The sequence below is a fragment of the Lissotriton helveticus genome, chromosome 11 (assembly GCF_964261635.1).
Source record: "Lissotriton helveticus chromosome 11, aLisHel1.1, whole genome shotgun sequence".
Lineage (NCBI taxonomy): Eukaryota > Metazoa > Chordata > Amphibia > Caudata > Salamandridae > Lissotriton > Lissotriton helveticus.
Window position 1 is genome coordinate 82,907,019 of NC_136072.1, and position 23,650 is coordinate 82,930,668.

General features: G+C 43.4%; 1 protein-coding gene across 1 annotated transcript; it reads left to right on the forward strand.

Moving 5' to 3' along the window:
* Nucleotides 1-328: 328 nt before the first annotated feature.
* LOC144790723 (uncharacterized) lies at nucleotides 329-1,327 on the forward strand. The gene has a single exon (XM_078665439.1). It carries the CDS (start codon nucleotides 329-331, stop codon nucleotides 1,325-1,327), a length of 999 nt encoding a protein of 332 aa, XP_078521565.1.
* The last annotated feature ends 22,323 nt before the right edge of the window (nucleotides 1,328-23,650 follow it).

Genomic DNA, 23,650 nt, shown 5'->3' on the forward strand with positions numbered 1-23,650 from the left:
ACGCGAGAGGGAGTACTACGCAAAGTATCTGAATTACATAGATCCTATGATCCTTTACAATACCCCATCCTATTCCCTAAAGGTGAAGATGGTTATTGTCTCAATATACCACAAAGAAACTCTGCAACAAACAAAACAGTTACATGCATGCAGTACTATGCCTATACTCTTATGGTTAGAAATACAACTTTCAATACCTTGCATTGGTTCCGCAATCTCTTCAATCAATACATTGTGGATATGATGGCCAAAATGATCACAGAAAGACTAGACTTTATCAGGCCCAATCAAAAACAACTACGTGCAGACAACTACATAAATTTAAAAGATGCAGTCAATGAAGATCACAACGTACAAGTTCGAGACATGTATTTTACCAGCTACCTTCACTGGATCACCAAGGTACATGCACGAAAAAACACAAGATGCTATGACATACGTCAGGCACTATGGCAGACCAGATTTATTCCTTACTTTCACATGCAATCCAGACTGGCAAGACATTAAAGATCAATTGTTCCCCAAACAAAAAGCATGCGATAGACATGACATCGTTGCACGGGTCTTCAATTTAAAAGTAAAAACACTAATGAAACTATTAACACAACAAGGTATCTTTGGATCTGCTAAAGCTTACATATTTACTATTGAATGGCAAAAGAGAGGACTACCTCATGTACACATACTATTATGGCTTGAACCAAAAATTCATGCAGATGACGTTGATCTCATTATCTCCGCTGAGCTGCCTGATCCTATTAACGATCCTAAACTATTTCTTATTGTCAAGAAAAACATGATACATGGTCCATGTGGTGAACACAACATTCTTTCACCGTGTATGAAAAACGGGATTTGCACCAAAAAATACCCACACCCTCTCATTAATGAAACTGAAACTGGAGTTAACGGCTACCCCATTTACCAGAGGAGGAACACCGAACATGGTGGACATACTGTCACAATGACGGTTAGAGGACAGGAAGTCACTGTCAATAATCAGTGGGTTGTTCCATATTCACCACTACTGTGTCGCACTTTCAATGCTCATATTAATATTGAATACTGCCAATCTGTTACAGCTATCAAATATATTTGCAAATATATTAACAAAGGCTCGGATCAAGCAACTGCTGCTATTGAAAACAAACACAATGAAATAGACACATATCTAAATGGAAGTTATATTAGCACTTCCGAAGCAGTGTGGCGCATTCTAGAGTTTCACATTCATGAACGCCATCCCACTGTCACACATATAGCTGTGCATCTCGAAAATGGTCAAAGAGTCTGTTTCAATGACAAGAACATTCTACATGTAGCATAGAACCCAACGCACACAACGCTTACTGCCTTCTTCCAATTGAGTGCCACCGACAATTTTGCAAAAACATTGCTATACCAAGAAGTACCACAATACTATACATGGTCAAATTCAAATTTTCAACGCCGCACACGTGGACAGCAAGTATTAGGACACCCTGGTGTAAAAAAAGACGCAGCTCTTGTTAGAATGTACACTATTCACCCAAACCAATCGGAGTGTTTCCACTTACGCATTCTTTTACATCATGTTCGCGGACCTACAGGGTTTCACAGTCTTTTAACTGTTAACAAACAACTAATGCCTACCTATCAAGCAGCATGTAAACAACTTGGACTCATTGAAGACGACCAACATTGGAAACATACGTTAGGTGATGCTGCACTCTCACATTCCCCATCAAAGCTACGTGAATTGTTTGTTACTATTCTGCTGTTTTGTAACCCATCTGATCATCTAACTTTATGGGACCAATACAAAGAAGATTTGTGTGAAGATATACTACACAATAGGCGTCAAGAAACAAATGATGAATCAATGCCCATGAGTAATTACATATTTAACCAGGGTCTCATACTAATTGCAGACTCGCTGTATGTACTAAGTGAAAAAACTTTAAAAGATTTCAAACTGCCGCAAACAAATAGAACTATACATACACCGTACAAGCATACTGATTTAGAAAACTCTACAGAGAACCTACTGGAATACATTGCACAACATTTGCCAAACTTAGTGCCCGATCAAACAATAGCATACAACACCATTGTTGAAAGTGTGGAAACAAAAGATGGAAAAAATTTCTTTTTAGACGCACCAGGAGGGACTTGGAAAACTTACTTAATCAACCTAATACTTGCGAAAATACGCTCTTTAGGACTATTGGCTCTGGCAGTTGCATCTTCTAGAATAGCTGCCACTTTGCCAACTGGAGGTAAAACAGCACACTCCACATTTAAACTACCTTTAACTGTTTCCATTGAAAATGAATCCACTTGCTCAGTACGCAAAAACGGACCCTTAGGCACCCTGCTTCAAAAAGTGGCTCTTATTATGTGGGACGAATGTACGATGACACACCGTGCACATATAGACGCCGTACACAAAACTCTACAAGACATTAGAAATTGTCCTAAAATCATGGGTGGGGTCACTTTTGTCTTTGCAGGTGACTTCCGTCAGACTCTCCCTGTTGTCCCAAGAGGAACACGTGCTGATATACTAAAAGCATGCTTAAAAGCATCACACCTATGGGACTCCATACAAACTCTTACCTTACGCACTAACATGAGAACTCATTTAGGAGGTGGAGATAATGTCTTTGCTGATCTTCTACTACAAGTTGGTAATGGAGATTTACACAACACAAATGATAACATTAATATTGAAAATTTAGGGACACCTGTCTCAAGCTTACAGGAACTCATACAACATGTATACCCAGACGTTCACAATATTATTAACAAAGACTACCAATGGATTTGTGAAAGAGCCATAGTTGCACCCAGAAACACAAGTGTCAACCACATCAATGAACACATACTAATTAAAATCACAGGGGAAACAAAAATATATAAATCCATTGACACAGTATTAGATACAGAAGACACAGTACATTATCCTCAAGAATTCCTAAACTCACTTAACCCTTCGGGACTTCCACATCATGTACTCCAAATAAAAGTTGGCATCCCAATCATCTTATTGCGAAACCTACATCCGCCAAATCTATGCAATGGAACCCGACTACAAGTTAAAAGTCTTTTACCTTATGTCATTAAAGCAACTATTCTATCTGGCCCTGCTGCAGGCCAGTTAGCTCACATTCCACGCATACCCATGATCCCTACAGATCTACCATTTCAATTTAAACGTTTGCAATTCCCGATTAACATTGCCTTTGCTTCTACCATTAACAAATCGCAAGGTCAAACATATAAAGATATAGGCATTGACTTACGAGACGACTGCTTCACTCATGGCCAGTTATATGTTGCACTCTCTCGCACCGGGAATGCGCAAAATCAATTTATTCTACATCCTCATTCAAATGAAACTAAAAATTTAGTTTACCGCGAAATATTACAATAATGACATACTTCATCTGTAACAACATTACACACTTTACTTTTCATCCCCGGACAACGTCGGGACGGGCTGCTAGTATTGTATAAACAAATAAAAAAGTAAAATAAACTATTAGATTGACAACACAATTGTTACTTTATAGTCCTAAGTAGTTCGAAAATATGCGCAATTGTAAACAAGTGTGAGAAGATAAAGCACACATTTTCATTACAGCTCGTGAAAAGATACTCTTCAAAAAATACACAAAAGAATCAAAGAGAATGCAATGTTTATTTTGTCACAGAAGGTGATGCTGGAAGTAGAAGGATGTCATCGGCTACCACAGTGATGCCTTCCAATGATGGATGAATACCTCACTTGCAGGGTCGAAGTAACTTGCAGAGCACTTGCTTCAGTTTGATATGTTTCAGAATCAGAATAATACATTGTGCTGGCATATAGGAGGCAATGATTATCAGGCAAATTAACCGAAACAAAGTCGAAATTGCGAACAATAAGGCAAACGTTGCCAGAAAAAAAATATATAGTCCAGAAGGAGGGATCCGACTATTCTGGCTGCTCCAAAGTGAGGCTCCAGCCGGGGCTGACTGAATCCTCCGGCATTTTCTTTAATCCGATGGACGTGTCTGCCGAGGGATATGAGGATGAGTGTGATGGAAGAAATATCAAGCAGAATAGGCAGGCAGTAGCCAAAAATGTTAAGTAAAATTTCATACATAGTATCAAAAACGGCTTCCTCATGACTAAGAATAGAATTATTGATTGTATGATTTATATTTTGAGGGGATTTCTTGTGTACTTCCCAGTATGAGAAAACACTGAGCACCAACGAGCTCATAACAGATGCCAAGAGCATCCAAGCCACCATCTTAGGGATCCTGGGGCCTCATTTATGAGGCCGTGCGTCACTTTTACGCCGCCGGTGCGTCACTTTTTGTGACGCACCAGCAGCATAAAACATGTGCCTTGTTGCACCATATTTACAAAGTGACGCATCTAGGTAGATGCGTCACTTTGTAAACCCCTGCGCTACATTATACCTACGCCAGGTATAATGTAGGTGGGAAGGCGTTCTGACGCAAGAAAGGGTCATAGAAGTGACGCAGTGAAATCTATAAGATTTCATTGCGCCACTTCTAGGACACAAATGCATCAATTTCTTACGCCTGCCTCACAGCAGGCATAAGACTGACAGGCCCTTTCACACGGGGCTTGCCCCATGTGAAAGGACACATTGCTGGAGTTGCGTCACTTTTGTGACACACTCCAGCAATGCGACACTTTTGCGCCATACAGATACTTCAGAAATACTGACGTATCTGTAACTCCTTGCGCCATGATGCGTCATACTGTAAATATGATGCATCATTAGTGTCGCAAGGGGGGCGCAGTAAAAAAGTGATGCATCGCTGTTTTCAAGCAGCGATGCGTCACTTTTCATAAATGAGGCCACTGGATTTTAAGTAGAAGAAGAGGGGGTGGTTGAAGTCCACAATCTTCATGCTGTAGAAGACACAGAGGCAGGAGGTGAACCAGGAACTGCAAGTCCCAGACCAAATCAGGAGCTGACATGTGACTAAAACAGGGTATTCTATAGTTTCAACATCCAGCATTTTGAAAGAAACATACGTGTACGCTATATAGGTACACTGAAAGCAAGTACTGGAGATCCCCAGAGCCACTAAGCTGAGATCACAGCTGTTCAGGCTCTTGCTCCTGTAGTGGGGGCGAGCCTTAAATTCACACAGTGTTAAGTGCGCACGAGTTTATTAGAAGCTTAAACGCCATTTTTGCTTTCCTGCTCTGCTTTGCTTTGCACATGACACGCACTTGCGATATAGAGAAGGCAGAGTATTTTGCTACACATGAGAATAGGTTGTTATGCTACATTTCTAAACTGCCTCGCTAGTTTAGTCTGTACATGGAGAACCAAGACCGTCAAGGTTATCTTGGACACTGTGTCTGTTATTCGGAATGATCCTCGCACATTCTAGTCATAACACATAGGCATGATCAGACACACTTGGAGAACTTTCATATCCTGACAGCTTGTGCAGAACTTGATGTGATCCATACTGCTGAGTATCAGAGGTATGGGGCTGCCCATGTAATCCTATGAGACCTTCTTTAATTATAAACTAACTCATTAGCTAGGGAGGGTGAAATCTAGGGATATTCTAAACCTGTTTCCCGTTAGTATAATAAAGTGCTTTCTCCCTTTGTATTTTAAGCAATAGTAACAATGCTGACAACCTTGTTTCTGATAATATGTTTGTTTGTATTATCTAAAGTACTGCGCATGAGATCACGGTGTTAGAAATAAACATTTCAAACTTGCACATGTCTCTATTTACTCCTTGTTTTGGATTGGTGTAAGACTGTAACAAAAGAGTGCTCTTGTTATCCACCTTACCTGAGGTAACCTAAGTCTCATATTCTGGGTTGACTAATCATTGGTGTTTTTGCTATAGGACGAAGAACCAATGAGTCCCTGATTGCTAGTCTGGTATGGGGTTTGGGTACTAAGGTGGGTTTTGGTACACCCTAATTTACTAAGGTCCTAAAACTCTAAGCACAGTTCTGCGTAGGAGCAGAATCCCTGCAACATGGCGCCCAACGTGGTTTGGTCTTATTTACAAGGCGCTTGAGTAGTGCTTATATCAGTCCTTAACCCCCTCACTATCGTTTCCAGGTAACGGTGGTGATGGATAAACCTACCTATAGTTACATAGGTCTATTCAAGCTTGAATCTTTTCAAACGGTTTCCTTTTGAATTACTACCCAGTTGTGCTACATAGATTCTTCATTGTACCATTTTCTTACTATGTCGTTATGGGTGACGGTGACATACCGCACCATAGTCGCATTGTGGTTCGCAATCATTTGCAAACTTATAACGTCTGCCTGGATGTCATGGCAGTTATCATGGTTGTGAGTGTGGAAGTAGCTTACCCTTTTGAAATTTTTTACTCGTGGGTGACCTTCCCTGCTGTGAACGTAGATGCTGGTGTGTTCCACACGTATACTCACACAGCCGTGCCCGCGGAATATGTTCCGTATAGGACACAGGAAGTTACAATTTCTGCTTGGCAGCACCGAGTTTGGTTTAATGGCGCCCTTCCCCACTCTTTGACGGCGAGTAGATTAGGTCCTTTGTCCAGTCCAGGCGCTGCTTGGCCTGTGTTGGCTGGATTTACCCCGAAACCTCGGGCGGGGGCAGTTGCCGTTGCCGATCTACGGCCCCTACATAACACCGCAATGGCAGTTATTAGGGCCTTGGTACAATACATTACCCGCAATCTCCCGGGCGGGGCCCCAGTTGTTGCGGCTCTTCCAGCCGAACTGAGCGGAATGAAACTTAGTCCTGTAATGGTTAATGCAGTAAAGGGCAAGCGCCCCCAAGATAAGGATGATATGCCTTTCTGGCTTGCTGAGAACTTTGACCAGCTGGAAGCAGTATTTCCTAACATGACCACTGTTGAAAAACTCAGGATTCTTACAATTAGTTTGCATAAAGACTTGATACCGGAGGCTGGTGACTGTAAGTCATGGGGTAAGATTTTTGCGGCAGTGTATATGAGGTGCTTCGGCACTCCATCAATGACTGTCCTTCCCTCGGTCATTAAGCGTGTTCAAGATGAGCACGGACCAGAGGCAGCGGTTGAATTGGGAATGAGGCTATGCAGCACTTTTGATGTAGTTTCCGATCTCGTCCTTGTGAATGTAAAGGGATATGCGGTAAGCTTTCAGGTGTCTAATGCTTTGCAGGCTGTTCCCAATGCCGATAAACCCCGACAGTTACCGAGAATTATTACGGCGGCTTATTAGACCATGGGCCGTAATAGTTTGGGTGTCGAGCCAGTCTCTACTAAAGAAAAGAAGCAACCCCAAGGGCCGAAGTCAGAAAAAGATGATCAGATCAAATCTAAAAAGCAAAATTTGTCTAAGAACAAAAAACAGGGTAAGCAACAACAGAAGCAGGAGTCTCGTACTGCATCTCCCGTGCCTACGTCTACAGAACGCATTTATGACTTGCGTGATCGCGCAACGATAAAATCACCTGATCGTTTTCAGGTTTCAGAACAACACTCTCCTCGTTCTTTACAGAACTCATCGACCTCGTCGACCAGTGGTGGAGGAGGCAGCAGAGGTCGGGGTGGCCAGCAGAGTCACGACCAGCCCCGCCCGAAAGACAGAAAAGGCAAGCAGAACAATTCTACACCAGTTTCAGAAAAAGAAAGTCGCTGCGTTAACAGCGAGATATGCCACAGATAGTGAGAACGCAGCTTCAGAATCAGACATGGGCGCTGGCGCTGTTGGACAGCGCGGCGGAGAATACCATAGTTCGCGAGGCGCTCTGTCCACTACTGAAGGTGACAGCAACTGATACTTATGTTGTTGTAGAGACAGCTGACAGTAGAGTAGCTCCCCCTGACAGGCTTTTTGAGATTCAACTTTTAATTGAAGGTAACATACAACGTACCATGAAAGGGGTATTTTGGGAAAATCTAACTACAACGTATGACATTTTGTTAGTGGAGGCTGAATGGCCCCCACCGTTTGTTCTCGCTGCTCCGAGAGGGAAGGAGGTAATACTCCCTAGTTTCGCGCACACAGTGTCGAAAGAGCATGCGCTGAATTTTGCAGAAGAGTGGGCTAAGGCCCTAGCTCCGGCTTTGTACCGTACTCACTGTGGTTGGGATACATTTTCCCCCCGACACGAGATTCCCCTGCGGTCAATGCCAAAGCCTCAACCTCAATATCCCATGCGACGTGAAGCTAAGGCTTTCGTGGCAGAAATCCTGGAGCAATTGGAATATCAAGGTGTCATTGAAACTTGTGTGTCTCCGATGAATAACCCACTGTTTACTGTGACCAAACCTGACGGTTCATACCGTTTTGTATTGGTTACCGGCATTTGAACTCGCATTGCCGTACCTGTGCAGTACAGAACACCCGCGGCTCTGCTTTAGTGGATGGTCTCGTGCGTAAAAGGTTTAAGACCACACTTGACATATCCAATGGTTTTTTTGCCCACAACTTTTCCGGCTTAAGTAGTCAATGGACCAGTTTTACAAGTGGTGACAAACAACGCCAATACAAACATTTACCTATGGGCTATAAGAATAGTCCAGGCGTGTTTGCTGCCCGTATTGTCTCTCTTTTAGAGAGAGTTGACCCAGAAGCGTGTTTGTAGGTGGATGACATCTATCTCACGGACCACGAAATTTGGGCGCATCTGTGTCACGTTGACCGCATAATTTGTTGTTTTGCGGACTTCGGTTACAAATTTAATTTTGTAAAGTCACACATTGCAGAGTGCACAGTGTTGTTTCTGGGCTATGAGCTCAACAATGAAGGCTAAGGCTTAGCCCCCCACTTCTTGGAGAAATGTGCACAATTGCACTCTCCTACGACTCTGAAAAAATTACAATCTTTGCTGGGATTTTTGAATTTCGGGCGTACTTACATTCCCGATTATGCCCAGCGTATCAAGCCATTATATGCCTTGATACAACCAACTTATACCAAATCTTGCTGGCAGCTTGAACATACAGCCATTTTGCAATCCTTGCAGGCTGATCTTCTTGAATCTAAATTCTTGCTGACTCGTGATAACCACACCAACCTGGTGATAAGAATCGTGCTTGGGGCGGTGGGTTTCACGTACATTACTTTTAATGAAGGAGAAACAGTACCTATCGCTTACAAGACACACTTGTACACTTCGGCTGAAATGCGGTTTTCCACTGTGGAAAAAGTTTTGACAGCAGTGCAAATGGCGTTTCTGAAGGAGCGTGCACTGTCGCAGGGAAAACGCATGTTGGTTGTTACCCCGTATCCTGCCCTGGAAGAAGTGAGGAAAGCCAGTCTACCTAATTCTAAAGCCTTACACCCACGGTGGAAACAATGGGCTACGTCTTTGACGTCTCCCGAAATCACGTTTGTCTTTGACGCCTCCTTACAGACGCAGACGTTCTTGCAGTATGAGTTTGTTCATCCTGCTCCTGTAACTATGCGTCCTTTGGAGGAGTTCCATTGTGTCATTTACACTGATGGTTCTGCGCAAGTTGCGCATGGGTCTAAGCACGCATATGTCTCAGCCTGCGCTATTGTGGTTGATACTATAGTGATTGGTGAATTCAAGTCCGATGTCGTACATACTCAGACATTAGGGGACTGTACCGCCCAATTGGCAGAGCTATGTGCTCTGATGCTTGCATTGGAGTACGCAGATCCTGATGTGACTATTCTCATTGTGAGTGATTCTTACTACTGTGTCCAGTCTTACAATGACAATCTAGTTTTTTGGACTCTAAACGATTATCGTGATTCCAAGGGTAGCACAATAAAACATAAAATGATCTGGGTTCGAGTGGCAGAACTCAAGGAGCAACTGCCACTCGTGTATGTAATTCATACTCTTGGTCATCAGTGTTTAGGAGTTCACGCTGTTGGCAACTCTTTGGCCGATGAGGCCGCAAAGTCAGCGGTAGCTACATACTTGGTTGCAGCAGTTACGCGTTCCAGAAGTAAAATAGATGATGACATCTTGACAGCTATTGCCGCGACTGAGAAGGGTGAGAAGTATCCTACTGGATTCCCTTCAAAGTACACTTATCACTTAAGTCCTGATAAAGTACCTTATGTGAAGATACTCGATGTTGGAGACAGATTGATTCCCAACACGGACCGCAGGCCCACACTGGTTACAGCTGCCCATGAAGGTGTTGTGTCCGCGCACGCGGGTGTTTCGGCTACTGTATCTCAGCTTCAACTGTGTTACTGGTGGCGGGGACTGTACAAACAGACGCGAGATTATGTCCTTCAATGTGGCATATGTCAGAAAATCAAGCCTTCTTCAGCTGCGCGTCCGCCCCAGACACAGTTGTACATTTCTAATACACCCCTTGGTTGTGTTTATTTAGATCACTGCGGTCCTTTTTCTTCAGATACTGCGTATAAGTACATCTCAGTTGCAGTTGACTCTTGCACCCGCTTGTTTGGTTATGGCCGCACCGAAGTGCTGATTCACCACCTGTCATAAGAAACTTGTGTATCTTTGTGGGAATTTTTGCCTGTGGCACCTTCCATGCTGACCAGGGTCCAGCGTTTGCCTCTAAGGCGTACAAGGATGCCATGAAGTCTTTGGGGTCCAAGTCAAATTTTCATCTCCATACAGGCCTGAGGGCAATAGTGTTGTGGAGCGAATGAACCGTGATTTAAAGCAGTCTGTGACAGCTCGAGTTATAGGTACTAGAAGGAACTGGCTAACCCATCTCAATAGCGTACAGCGTGCTCTGAATAATCTCCCTAGAAGGTCTCAGGGAGGGTGGACCCCATACAAAATGCTCTTTGGCATCAAAATGTATGTCCCATACCTTGACGGTCTAGACTCTGCGGCGTCTGCTGCATCCTTTGACGTAGATGAACATTGTAATGTTTTACAGACTCTACTAAAGACGAGAGACAGTCTTGCAAAGGAACACTTGCCCTCCACATCTGATGCTGCGTTGCAGATCCCGGTAGTTGACTGGCTACCACTAGTTGGAGAACTGGTCCGTGAGAAGATCGAGAACAAGAAAGAATTTGGCCCCGCGTATCGAGCATCAGATCCTGTACTTGGAGTGCAGGGCACAAGAACAGTCATGTTACCACCATTTCCAGGTCATAAAGAAAAGAGGTACATCTCCATAGACAATGTCAAATTACACAGAGTGGCCGATTCTTCTTAGTATGACACCTGCGGTCTCCTGCCCGGCTATGCTGAGAAATCTGTTTTGGTGCCGGCTCCTGGAAACAGACCTGCTGTCGTTGTCTTAGAGATGCCTGCTGTATCACGTCCTTTATTGAATTTTCCACCTCAAGATCTTCTTAACAAGACTGAGTATACATACCCCACTGACTTGTCGTTGCCGGATTTGGAAACTAGGTTGGCAAATGAGTCCAGATTTTCCTTTGACACTAACTGTTCCACATTAAAGTCCTTTTCAAAGGTTTCAGTTTTTGCAACATGGTTCAGAAAAATGTGTTTAATTCCTCCTTGGACTTACATTTGGTTGGTGCTTTTTTCAATTTTTTTGTTTATGTCAATTGGATTTGTAATTTTTTTCTTTCGTTTGGTGAATGGCCACTACGTTGAGAAACGATTAGTTATTCTATTCGACCGATCAATGAAACATTGGCACCCTACTTCTCCTCCCACCGCATTAAAAGAGATTTGGAGCACGTTAACATCACTGCTTGGCCAGTATTAGATGGTATTGTTTGGGATGCAGTGAAGTTCCAAATTCATGGTCCGACTGAAGTCATTAATGTCCCAAATGTACTGAGGGTTTCCATGGGGGATGTAATTAAGCTGAATATACATGCGGATGATTGGGATGTTCAAGCCGTTTAAGCTTTGTTTTCAGATTTGAAATATTATGCTGCCTTTGATGCTGAAGATTTATATTTGAATTCTGCTAACTATGGTGATTTGTATTGTTACCAACACTTTGGTATCACTACCTGCACAAGGCTAACACAAGAAGGAATATGGTGAATTATACCCAATGGGAAAAATGCCCTGCTCCTATAGAAGTGAGCTCCAAATCTCTTTTAAAGAGATTCACATATTTTACTGATTTTAATCAAACAAATCCTAATGCGTTTTATTTTAAGATGACCGAAAAGTCCTCTTCCAAAGTTAGACTGACCCACACCAAATTATTATATTCTAAGTCCTTTATTGGCCAATTGGCTCTAGGGGGCTATGAGCTGTGGAAAGATACCATTGAACTTAAATTTGTTTGGGGTTCTAAAATCTGGCAAGTGCAAGGCACAGAGGCTTTGCATCATGCATGTCTCATCCCGAACCATATGTTGTTTTTTAATTCGACTATTTCACAAACCACCTGCTTTGGATTGGCTACACCTAAAAAATTAAATGCACCTTCTTTTCCAGAGTTGGAAGAGTATTCCGGCTGGGATAATTACTCCAGAATCTCCATTAGAGAATTGCAAACGTTAATGCTGAATTCTTCCTTTAAAATCTCCACTTTGGATCCTGAGGGTTGGTTGTTGTGGCACAAAAGTGAAGATTCCTGCCAGCATCGGTTTCTGGGTTTAGCCCGTGGCTACATACAGGTTAGGGTGGATCCCCGTTTTGTGAGTGACTATTCTGTCACTACCTATTCTGTAGGCAAGCTATGTCAGAATTGGCTCAAACACTCCACTTTAGCGTCAGTTAAACTTCACCTGTCTAAACTGACTGACGATGTTGACCTGAATGACTTTATTAAAGGCCCTCCAACTGACAGATCCAAAAGATGGGTATATGCTATTCACAACGAAGTTTGGAAACTGTCCCAGATTGAGGCTGCTTCGAGGCTGAGAGCTATAGGCTAAGCTAATTTAGAAAAGTGCTTGCTGTTGTAGATAATAGCATTAATACGCTTTCTTCCCGGATTAACACATTAGATAATATTGTATCGTCTGTTGTTGATATAGTGCAAGAAGATGTTTCTGTTTTGTTCCATGTTCAAAATCAATTGCGTTCTATAATGCAGTTTGCTTGGACCTTACAAACGTTGAAGGCAGGACGAGTTCCTTGGGATTACATGAATACGTCATCGTTGTTTGCACCTTTTAATTCGACTGACAAACAACAATTCATGTCAATGAAAGATGCCACGTTTTCTATGTTGCATATTGAAAAACTTGAACCCTTGCCATTTTCTGTGGCCGAAACAAATTCTGCTGTGTGGCTCTTTCATGATGTGATAACGTTACCTTTCAGCCTGTTTAAGTTTGAAGCTTGCATGAAATACTATGCTATAGGGGGATATGAACCTTTAGGCAGCACTTGGGAGAGGTGTGGCACCGCGGCCAGGGCGACTGACGCTGGAATCTGGGGACCACGGTTCGATCCCCGGCTCCGGCGGCAGGTTAGCCCAGCACCATGTGACTCCGGGCAATAGCTCGCTTAATCTTCCCGACGGCCCCCAGCGCCTAGAGACCCTTACAGGTGATTGTGCGCTTTACAAATGTGGACTTTACTTTACTTTACTTATCTCCATGAAGCTTGGTCACTACCATTTACCTATAGTCAATCGGACGAAGTTGTGGGCCATCTTGTTAGAGATGGGTATTGATGAGGCATTGGTCACCTTTATAGCTACCCTGCATCAAGAACTCTCTTCTAGTGTACGCGTGACAAATGAGGGCAGGTGTACCACTCCCTTTAGATCATTAAGGGGGGTGCGGCAGGGCTGTATTTTAGCCCCCTTGCTCTTCACCATCTATATTAACGGCCTGGGCGCACATCTGGGGGGGCAGGAAGCCGACGTCCCGCGTGTGGGAGCAATTAAGATCCCGGCGCTCCTATACGCGGACGACGCCGTGCTGATTGCCCGCACGGGTGTTGGCCTCCAGCGCCTTCTGAATGCCTTTGGTTCGTTTGTGGAGCAACTGGATCTTAAGATAAACGTAACCAAGTCACACACAATGGTGGTGGGTCGAGAGTGTCGTAAGAAGAGAAACAAAACATTCACATGAGGGGGGACACAGTCTCTAGGGTATCTACATTCCCCTATTTAGGTGTTTTGTTCGACCAGAAAGGGTCCTGGGGTCCGCAGGTAAGAGCTAAGAGGTTGGCTGTTATCAGATCATCTTCAGCGCTCCTGGGCTTCGCCAGCAGGCTAGGGGCTAGGCCTATGGAAGCTATATTAAAAATCTATAACAGTAAATCTGTAGCCATTGCCTTATATGGGTCCGCATTGTGGGGTTATGTAAATGTGGAACCAATTCAAAGAGCGGAGAATAGATTTATCAGAACCCTACTCTCTGTTCCCCACTCGACCCCAACTTATTCGATCCACAAAGAAGTGGGCCTACAGTTTCTTTCTGACAAGCTGAGTATGGCCCCCTTGATCTCCCACTGAACCACAAGATCATGTCTGACGTGCTGTCCTTGGACAGATCCAACAAGATCCCTTGGCTGGTTTATTTGACCAGGGCATTTTCAGATCTAGGCCGTCCGGATCTTTTTACCTCCCCTGAGAATATTAAGATCCAAGACATTGAATTTGTGAAAAAGTCCTTTTTGGAAAGGAAGGAAGCATGCCGTGAAGAACGCGAATTGGTAAAACCGGCAGTGAGGGACCATTGTTTATTGGTTAATTCGTTATCACTTGCACCCTACCTTGGCTTTGTAACAATCCCCTTCCATAGGTTTCTTTTAACCAAATTTAGATTTAATTTGTTACATTTTTATTTAGGTTCTTTTAAAAATTGGCAGAAACCAGAATTAGCTTTGCCCTGTAGCTGCGACCAGTTCTCAGTGCAGGATACGATGCACTTTGTTATGTTTTGCGGGTTGTTTTCAGAGCCAAGGAAAAAATACTTGTTGCCTATACTCAAAAAGGCCGGCTTCACTCAAGTGAGACCGGCTTTGCTCTATCTACAATTATTACCTAACCCCCACGTTACTTTTTGCATTGCTAGTTTTCTGGTAGCCGCCTCAAGGGCGAAAGCCGTTTGTCAAGATTAGTTTTAGAGTAAAATGTTTTTTATCATTTTATATTTGTGTGCAAATGATATATATTTTTTTTAATTGTATGTTATATTGTTATTCATTTAATGTTTCCTGTGTAAATAGGAACATTTTATATGAAACGTACTTTATTTTTCTTTCTTTGTATGGCTTTTGAGTAAGCCAAATAAAGTTATTCTGACTGACCTATAGGTGTATGAGGGAGGGTAAAGAAGTTTATTTGAATGGTGAAGATTGCACAACAGCGCCAGATCACTCTTTAATTTGTAGGCACATACAATTGCATGGCTCTTGTAATCAGGAGGCCCCTAATTTGGCCTGTATTTTGAAAGGCACTCCAACACCTGCTATCATACCAACATTCACTTTACTGGATGTTGGCCGGTATCGCTTATGTGATTATGGTCACTGAGCATGTAATTTGCTGTAAAATTGTTCTGTTTCCTCCTCCGCATGGGAAACTGGATGTTTCCATCTGGCCGTCGATTCCGACCTTGAAGGCAGAATTCAACTAAATGAGTCGTATAAGAGTGCTATTGTCTCAAAAAGAGGTTGCTCGAGAAACATTTGTCCTTCACGTGGGAAATACCCGCACTGAAGTGCATGCCTTATTAAATACTGACCTGCCCTTGCATTTTGGGGAGTTAATTCACACTATCTTTAATGCGTCCTCGACTACGGGGTCAGCACACTTTTTTAAAGTCGTAAGCAGTGGTCTTGTGACTTCTTTTCAAACTATTTTTGGTGTGTTCCCCGCTTTTTAATTCGATTTTCTCTAGCATCTTTGGTTGATTTCCGTTAATGCTTGCATTAGTTGCTGGTGTGCTGCTCTTGAGTCTTGATTTGTTTGTTTAAAAATTGATGCACCGGCTATTGCTGCTCCGCAACCGAATGCTTAGTTACTATGGAGCGCTGCCTCTAGCAACGTTGAGTGCGGCTTATGGATTATCATTTCGATTTTCCTTTTTCACATGCGTTCAGCCTGTCTCCCATTGCCTGAGCTGCGATTTCGACTGGGCCCTGGATTTGTGTCTCTGCAGTACGGTGTCTCCCAATGCGGATTATGATCAGCTGATGAGCCCCTTAGTGGTTCATGACTTGCTCTGTTCTGGCGGCGGGATTATGGCCTTAGCAGCGATACATGGAATAATGGGACGTTGGAATGACTTCTTGGCACAAAGTTATATTGAAGGTGATCCAAGTTTTCCTCTAATGGTACTAGAGGCTCTGGTCATTGAGGAACATATATGTTCATTCCCACTATTGAATTGGATGGCTGAACTGTTTTCAGATGAGAACAATGACTACCTATTGGAGGCTGTTGCAACATACTGTGCTTATACGCTGTTGGAATGAGACTCCATTATTTTTATACCAGTTCTCTGTTTTTTAGTTACTGCTTTCCATCGAACAGCGAGTACATTTTTTTTGCACATTTGAACTTGACTCTGCTTTTCAGGCTTGGACTCTGCATTCCTAAAACGCCCACGTTTATATCACGTGCTTCGATCAAGGGCGGGTGTAATGGGGCGAGCCTTACATTCACACAGTGTTAAGTTAGCATGGGTTTATTAGAAACTTAAATGCCATTTTTGCTTTCCTGCTCTGCTTTGCACACGACACGCACTTGCGATATTGTTTAGAGAAGGCTGAGTATCTTACTTCACATAAGTATAGCTTGTTATGCCACATTTCTAAACTGCCTCGCTAGTTTAGTCTGTACATGGAGAACCGCGACCGTCAAGGTTATCTTGGACACTGTGTCTGTTATTCAGAATGATCCTCGCACGTTCTAGTCATAACACATATGCAGCTGTGGCCACCTCTAATACTGGCGCGTTTAATAATGCACTGCGCAGGCATGATCAGACACACTTTGAGAACTTTCGTATCCTGACAGCTTGTGCAGAACTCGATGTGATCCACTACTGCTGAGTATCAGAGGTATGGGGCCGCCCATGTAATCCTATGAGACCTTCTTTAATTATAAATTAACTCATTAGCTAGGGAGGGTGAAATCTAGGTATATTCTAAACCTTTTCCCATTAGTATTATAAGATGCTTTCTCCTTTTGTATTTTATGGAATAGTAACAATGCTGACAACCTTGTTTCTGATAATATGTTTGCTTGTATTATCTAAGGTACTGCGCATGAGACCACGGCATTAGAAATAAACATTACAAACTTGCACGTGTCTCTATTTTCTCCTTTTTTTGGACTGGTGTAAGTCTGTAACGAAAGAGTGCTCTTGTTATCCACCTTACCTGAGGTAACCTAAGTCGCATGTTCTGGGTTGACTAATCATTGGTGTTTTTCCTATAGGACGAAGAACCAATGAGTCACTGATTGCTAGTCTAGTAGGGGGTTTGGGTACTAAAGTGTGTTTTGGTACACCCTAATTCACTGAGGTCCTAAGTCTTTATGCACAGTTCTGTGTAGGAGCAGAATCCCTGCAACACTCCGAGTCCAGGCAATTGCTTTAATAGTCACATTGAACCCACTGGCAAGTATTCCAATCATGTTCAATATGAATGTGAAAATCAGTAATTCTTTTTCAAACAAAGAACCTATTTTCAGCTTTTTTTCTTGACAATCTAAGGAAGATCTCACAAACACCAGTGCTGCTCTCACTAGAGGACGAGTGTGTTTGTTGTGGGCAGCTATGCTTTCCCAAAAGTCCCTAGGCATGCAGCTGCTCCCGGATTAACTTACCAATGATTTCATCATTGTCAGATTATTTATTTTGCAATGCACAGATGCAAATTTGACTGGTTTATGTGGACTCAGTGACTTGGACCGACTACTTCACCGATTTATACTCAAGCTTTAGGCCCATTGCAGCGCCGAGCAGAGAAATACGGCCTACGCATATAGAGGGAGACAGTGAGGGGATCGTCTTCTCACTGCAAGAAACTGAGGGGCAGATTTACAAGCCCCTTGCACCTCTTTTACGCCGCTGTTGCGTCACTTTTGTGACGCAGGGGCGGCTCAAAAGATGCACCATGCTGTGGAGTATTTACAACGTGACGCATCTGGGAGAGGCGTCACGTTGTAAAGCCCTGCACGAGAAGGAGGCGCTCCTGCGCAGGGGGGGCGTTCCGGCAAGTGAGCGCCTCCTAAAAGTGGCTGAGTGAAATCTACAAGATTTCGCTCAGTCACTTTTGAGTCCATGCTGTGTCCAAACTCTGCGCCTGCTTGAAGCAGGCGTAAGGATTGACGCAGCATTGTAAGAACAGGCCCCCCCAGAGCATTGCTGGATCTGCGTCGCGCTTGTGACGCAACTCCAGCAATGCGCCGCCTTTAAGGCACAGATGCGTCACGCATCAGTGCCGCTTTTGCCCCATGGTACTCCACATTGAAAATGCGGCGCAACCATGGTGGCGGGGACGTGGTGCACAATAACTGGCGCATCCCTTCTGATATGCAGGGATGCGCCAGTTATTGTAAATCTGCTCCCCAGTATTCTATAGACTCCATTAAACCGGGAAAAGCAGCGGGACTAGATAGACTTTCCAGTGACTTATTCAAACATGATAAAAAGGTATTGGTCCCATACGTTAATGCTCAGAGCAACGCAATATCAGCCGGTGCCCCAATACTGGGAACATGGAAAGGGGCTGAAATTGTCCACATCCACAAAATGGGCAGCAAACATCAGGCAGGGTTTAGATCCAGTACTAGTACAATAGATCAAGTCTTCAGACTCCTGCGTATTATCTGGAATTATGTCAAAATCAGGAAGGGGCACATTTATGTCGCACTCGTCGACCTGAGGGCAGCGCTTGACCTCGTACCCAGATGCTTATTAAGGGAGTCACTTGATAAATAAGGTGCCCACCTGAATTTGGATATGCAGCTAAAAAGGTTATATAATGGGAACTCTGCTAGAGTCTGCTGGGGTATGAATGGGGAACTAAGAAATCCAATCTCAATAGAGAGAGGAGTGAGACAGGGTTGTGTACTTGCTCCCACCCTGATCTCACTATATATTAATGATTTGGTGGCTCACCTACATGACCAGCAAATGATCCTTCAAGGCTAAATGGGAAATTGGTGCCGGCCCTGCTCGTCTCAGACGACACCATCCTGATATCACAGACCATGAAGGGGCTACAAAATATGTTGAACAGTTTTAATAGATACTGTACAGAAAACTAAGTACATGGCCATAAACCCACAAAAGACTCTTAAAAAGAATCTCTTCCTCAGTAATGAGAAAATTGAATATGCCACCAATTTTACTTATTTGGGCATATTACTAGACACAAAACTAGCCTTAAACCAGCAAATAAACCACCCTGCCTTAAGGTTATCTCAAAGCTCAGGGGCAATCCTTAAGAAGTACAGCTCAACTACAAGCACAGCTGTGACACCAGCACTTGAGATACATAAATGTAAGGTCCAGGCTGCAGCTTTGTATGGATCAGAGTTATGGAGCACAAGTGATGCCCGACATCTAACAGCTGGGGAAAACAAGTTTGCAAGGAGATTATTAGGATTGCCCCAATCAACACCACTTGTCCCAATGTTCCACGATCTAAATTTGAAGCAAATAGGTCATCTCGCAACCCTACGTCCACTGCTCTATTGGATACGGTTATGGACTTTGCCGGAATTACTAGCATATAGAGAAGGTGCATGCGAATTACTGGATATTGATACATGTCTTACCTTCCTATGGTTAAGATTTGTCCGGAAATGGCTGATTGAGTTAGGTCTTGAATCATACTGCACTAAACCACATAATTTAATGCCAAGTTGCAAAGGCAATCTAAAGGGTAATTATTGGCAATATATATTGAATGCACTCCATTCTGACCCAAGATTAGGAAAGTTAACAAGTGAATTCCTTTCTATTAAGCCAAGTCTGAATCTCAAGGATTTCCTCGACCATCGAAAACATTGCACACATTTTTTTTTTTTTTGCCCGGCGTATGATAGGGAAAGGAGCAAATGGATTCTACCTCTATGTAATTCGTTGGGATTCAGAAAACATCAAGAGGCGCTGAGGGTACTGACAACAAGTACCCTTCCACAGGTCTTATTTGCGCTATCAAGATATGTGTTCATGGTGGATCTAATAAGGAAGAGAATGGGGCTAAAGTTGTGATGTACAAATGACCAAGATATCTACGACCGTGAAACTTACCTTGGACTGTATGAATATTTAGACATTACTACATGTATATTTTAAATGGGTTTTACTGAATGAAATTGTTTTACTGCAATTGCCAATTTTATTGAAATAATGTAACATTTGGCTGAAACATTTTTTATTTTATGATCGATGTTTTATAATGAAATCTTTTATGACCTTTGCCCGAAATATAGAATTTATAAGATAAGAATGGTTTATGTTGTTGGGTTCTCGAATAATCCGTAAACCAAGGGGCAGATTTATGTTAACTGGCGCATCCCCAGGGATGCGCCAGTTAATGTGCGCCACAGTGCGCCACAGCTCCGCCACCCATGGTGCGCCGCATTTATAATGCGGCGCACCATGGGGCAAAAACGGCACAGATGCGTGACGCATCTGTGCCGTAAAGGTGGCGCATTGCTGGAGTTGCGTCGCAAGCGCGACGCAGCTCCAGCAAGGCTCGGGGGTGCCCCATCTTAACAATGCTGCGTCAAGACCTACGCCTGCTTCAAGCAGGCGCAGGCTTTTGACGCAGCATTGGCCTGAAAGTGACTGAGTGAAATCTTATAGATTTCACTCAGCCACTTTTGCGAGGCGCACCTGCCCCGGAACGCCCACCCTGCGCAGGAACGCCCACAAGCGGCGCAGGGCTTTACAACGTGACGCATCTGCCTAGATGCGTCACGTTGTAAATCGTTCGTAGGGATGCGCCACGTTTACGCCGCCTTGCGTGACGCAACAGCGGCGTAAACGTGGCGCAAGGGCCTCATAAATCTGCCCCCAAGTATGTAACTGGTCATTCTGAGGTTGGCTGGAGTTGTAGCCAGTAAAACCACAAACGAGAAATCCTTGTTGCACTATTTCCCATGCAAAACAAGAATTTGTTGGAGCTGTTCCTCTCTGCAGGATCATCACAAAACTTTTTGCCTTCACCCCATCTGTTTTGCTGAATTGGTTTTTATTGGCTTTAGGACTCTGTGCATTTTACCACTTCTAACAACCAGTGCTAAAGTGCTGGGGCTCTCACCATAAAACATGGTACTATTGGCTTACACCCACCTGACACATTTAATGTATTTATAAGTCTCCAGTAAAGTGGAAATACTTCTACCTAGGGCCTATAAATTGAATGCTTCTAGTGGGCCAACAGCACTTACTGTTCTATCCACTTAAGTAGCCTTTTTCAACGGATGTATGATGGATCAATGCATGCATTTGCCATGCATAATTTGCATGCAATGAAATATCTTTACGACGCATCTACCTTTTCCACACATGCCTTTACACCACAAAGTGAGTATATTATATTGTAAATACAATATATATATATTGTATATATAGTGATGTTATTTGAGATGTCATCATTGATGCCACTGACCATGTCTTGAGTAATGTAATATGTGAGGTCATAAGCAGTGCATCGCAGGGCATAAGTTATAATTAGCCTAGTTAACTTTAACTGCTGAATTTCAATGGTTTTGTACTAGTGAAATCTGCGCCGAACTATAACATCCCTGTAACCTTTGGATTTTTTCAGTGAATATCGATTGTTTTTAATTCAATTTCCTAAGTATACCATCCCTGTAACCTTTGTTTTTTCAGTGACTTTGGAGGTTTTTAATGTTATTTCCTAACTGTAAACTCTATCCTTTCAGAGTGGCTGGGTATGTGAGAGGCTGTATAGGTTGGTGAATGGGTGTGTAAGTTGCTGTATTGGTCTGTGACTGGGTGTGTGAGTGGTTATGTGGGTGTCCGAGTGGGCGTTAAGTAACTGTGTGGGATGTGTGAGTGGGTTTGTGAGGGGCTGTATGGTTTTGTGAGTGGGTGTATGAGCGGCTATATGGGTCTGTCAGTGGGTGTGTGCATAGCTGTGTGAGTGGGTTTATGAGAGGCTTATGGGTCTGTGAGTGGGTGTGAGAGTGGCTATATGGGTCTGTCAGTGGGTGTGTGCATAGCTTTGTGAGTGGGTTTATGAGAGGCTTATGGGTCTGTGAGTGGGTGTGAGAGCAGCTGTGTGGGTCTGTACATTGGGTGGATAAAAGGGGCAGGGCCTCCGGTGAGCTCTCAATATTACCCCTGTGTTGGACTTATTAGTGGCAACAGGAGGGGTTCTTGGCACTAAGGATCCAGGGAAACTTCATCCCCCAAGCAGTATTGAGCCAGGAGTTGCATTTGCAGAGTAGTGGAGAAAGGGGGCAGCGCCTCCAACCAGCTCTCAGCAATGCTGCAGAGTGGGACTCCCTGGTCTTAACATGAGGGGTTAATTTGTCCCCAATGATCCTCAGCATTTAAGGGTAATTCACCCCCCAACCAATAGTGCGCCAGGAGATGTTTTTGCGGCAGTAAGCAATAAACACATTGCCCATATCCCTGCACTATGTGGCATGCACCATGCAGTGCCTGCCACATGGTGCAGGGATATGTAGGGGGTACAGTACTGCTCTTTCCTTTGTCTGGGCACACAATTAGACTGCCTAGAACCACACATACTCCTTTACACGTATAGTACAATGGTGTGTGCTGAGAAGTTACACTTTCAGTATAACATGCTATGCCTAAACAAACTTCTAAATTATTACCACTTTGGAGTGTGCTGTATAGTGCAGTACACATACAAAGTCTGAAATAAAACTTTCTCTCAAACAATTGTTAGTTGATATGGTTTTGCAGCAAAACCCATGGGCATTTGCATAGGATCGCCTATGTCCCACCCATAGAATACCCCCGGCAGCATACTAATGCAAACCTGTACTAAATGTTGATTTCTGCTACTTTCCAGCAGCCTTCCAGCCTAAACAAGTTGTGCGCTGGCAGGTAAATTCAAAATGAACATTTTCCGTGCATATGTGACGTTGCGATGATTTACATCGCGGTACATTACATTGCAGTTATTACAATGCAAGTGGTTACAACGACTTGCGCTGGAGGGCGCTGGACTTAGGAATAGTATGATTTAATATTCCAACTCCAGTCTACGTAACAGTAGGGAAGGTGTTCCAATATTAAATCATACTATTCGTTAGTGTAGAGCGCCATCCAGCGCAAGTCGTTGTAACGACTTGCATTGTAATGACCACGATGTAAATGCATCGCGGTGTAACGACCGCGTTGTAAAGGTTGTTCGCCATATCGCGCTGGTTTACGTCACCTATAAGTCTTATAAAGTAGCTATTAGGCCACAATCAGCAGACTGGGGGTGTACAGCTGCTTGCAATGCAGCCATTTCCAAGTCTGTCAGATAGCAACATGCAAATTACAGACAAACACAGTGCTTTACAGTATTAGCGACACACAAATTCATGGTCTGTGTAAATAGCGGACAGGTGGTCACTGTAGTTCTGCATTACATTGTGCTACAATCACACAAATGTACTTAAAAAACAGATGTGGTTGATTAAAGCCACATTCAAACGTAAGTCATTTTCAAAAGACTCCTCATAAATGGCCGCTATGAGTGATGTTGTCAGGGCTTAGACAGTGAGATTTGGGGTCTCTGTCTAAAATGGTATAGTGGGTACAAATAATGGGTGGGCTTGCTACTCCAAACAAATGCCAAATGTTAGA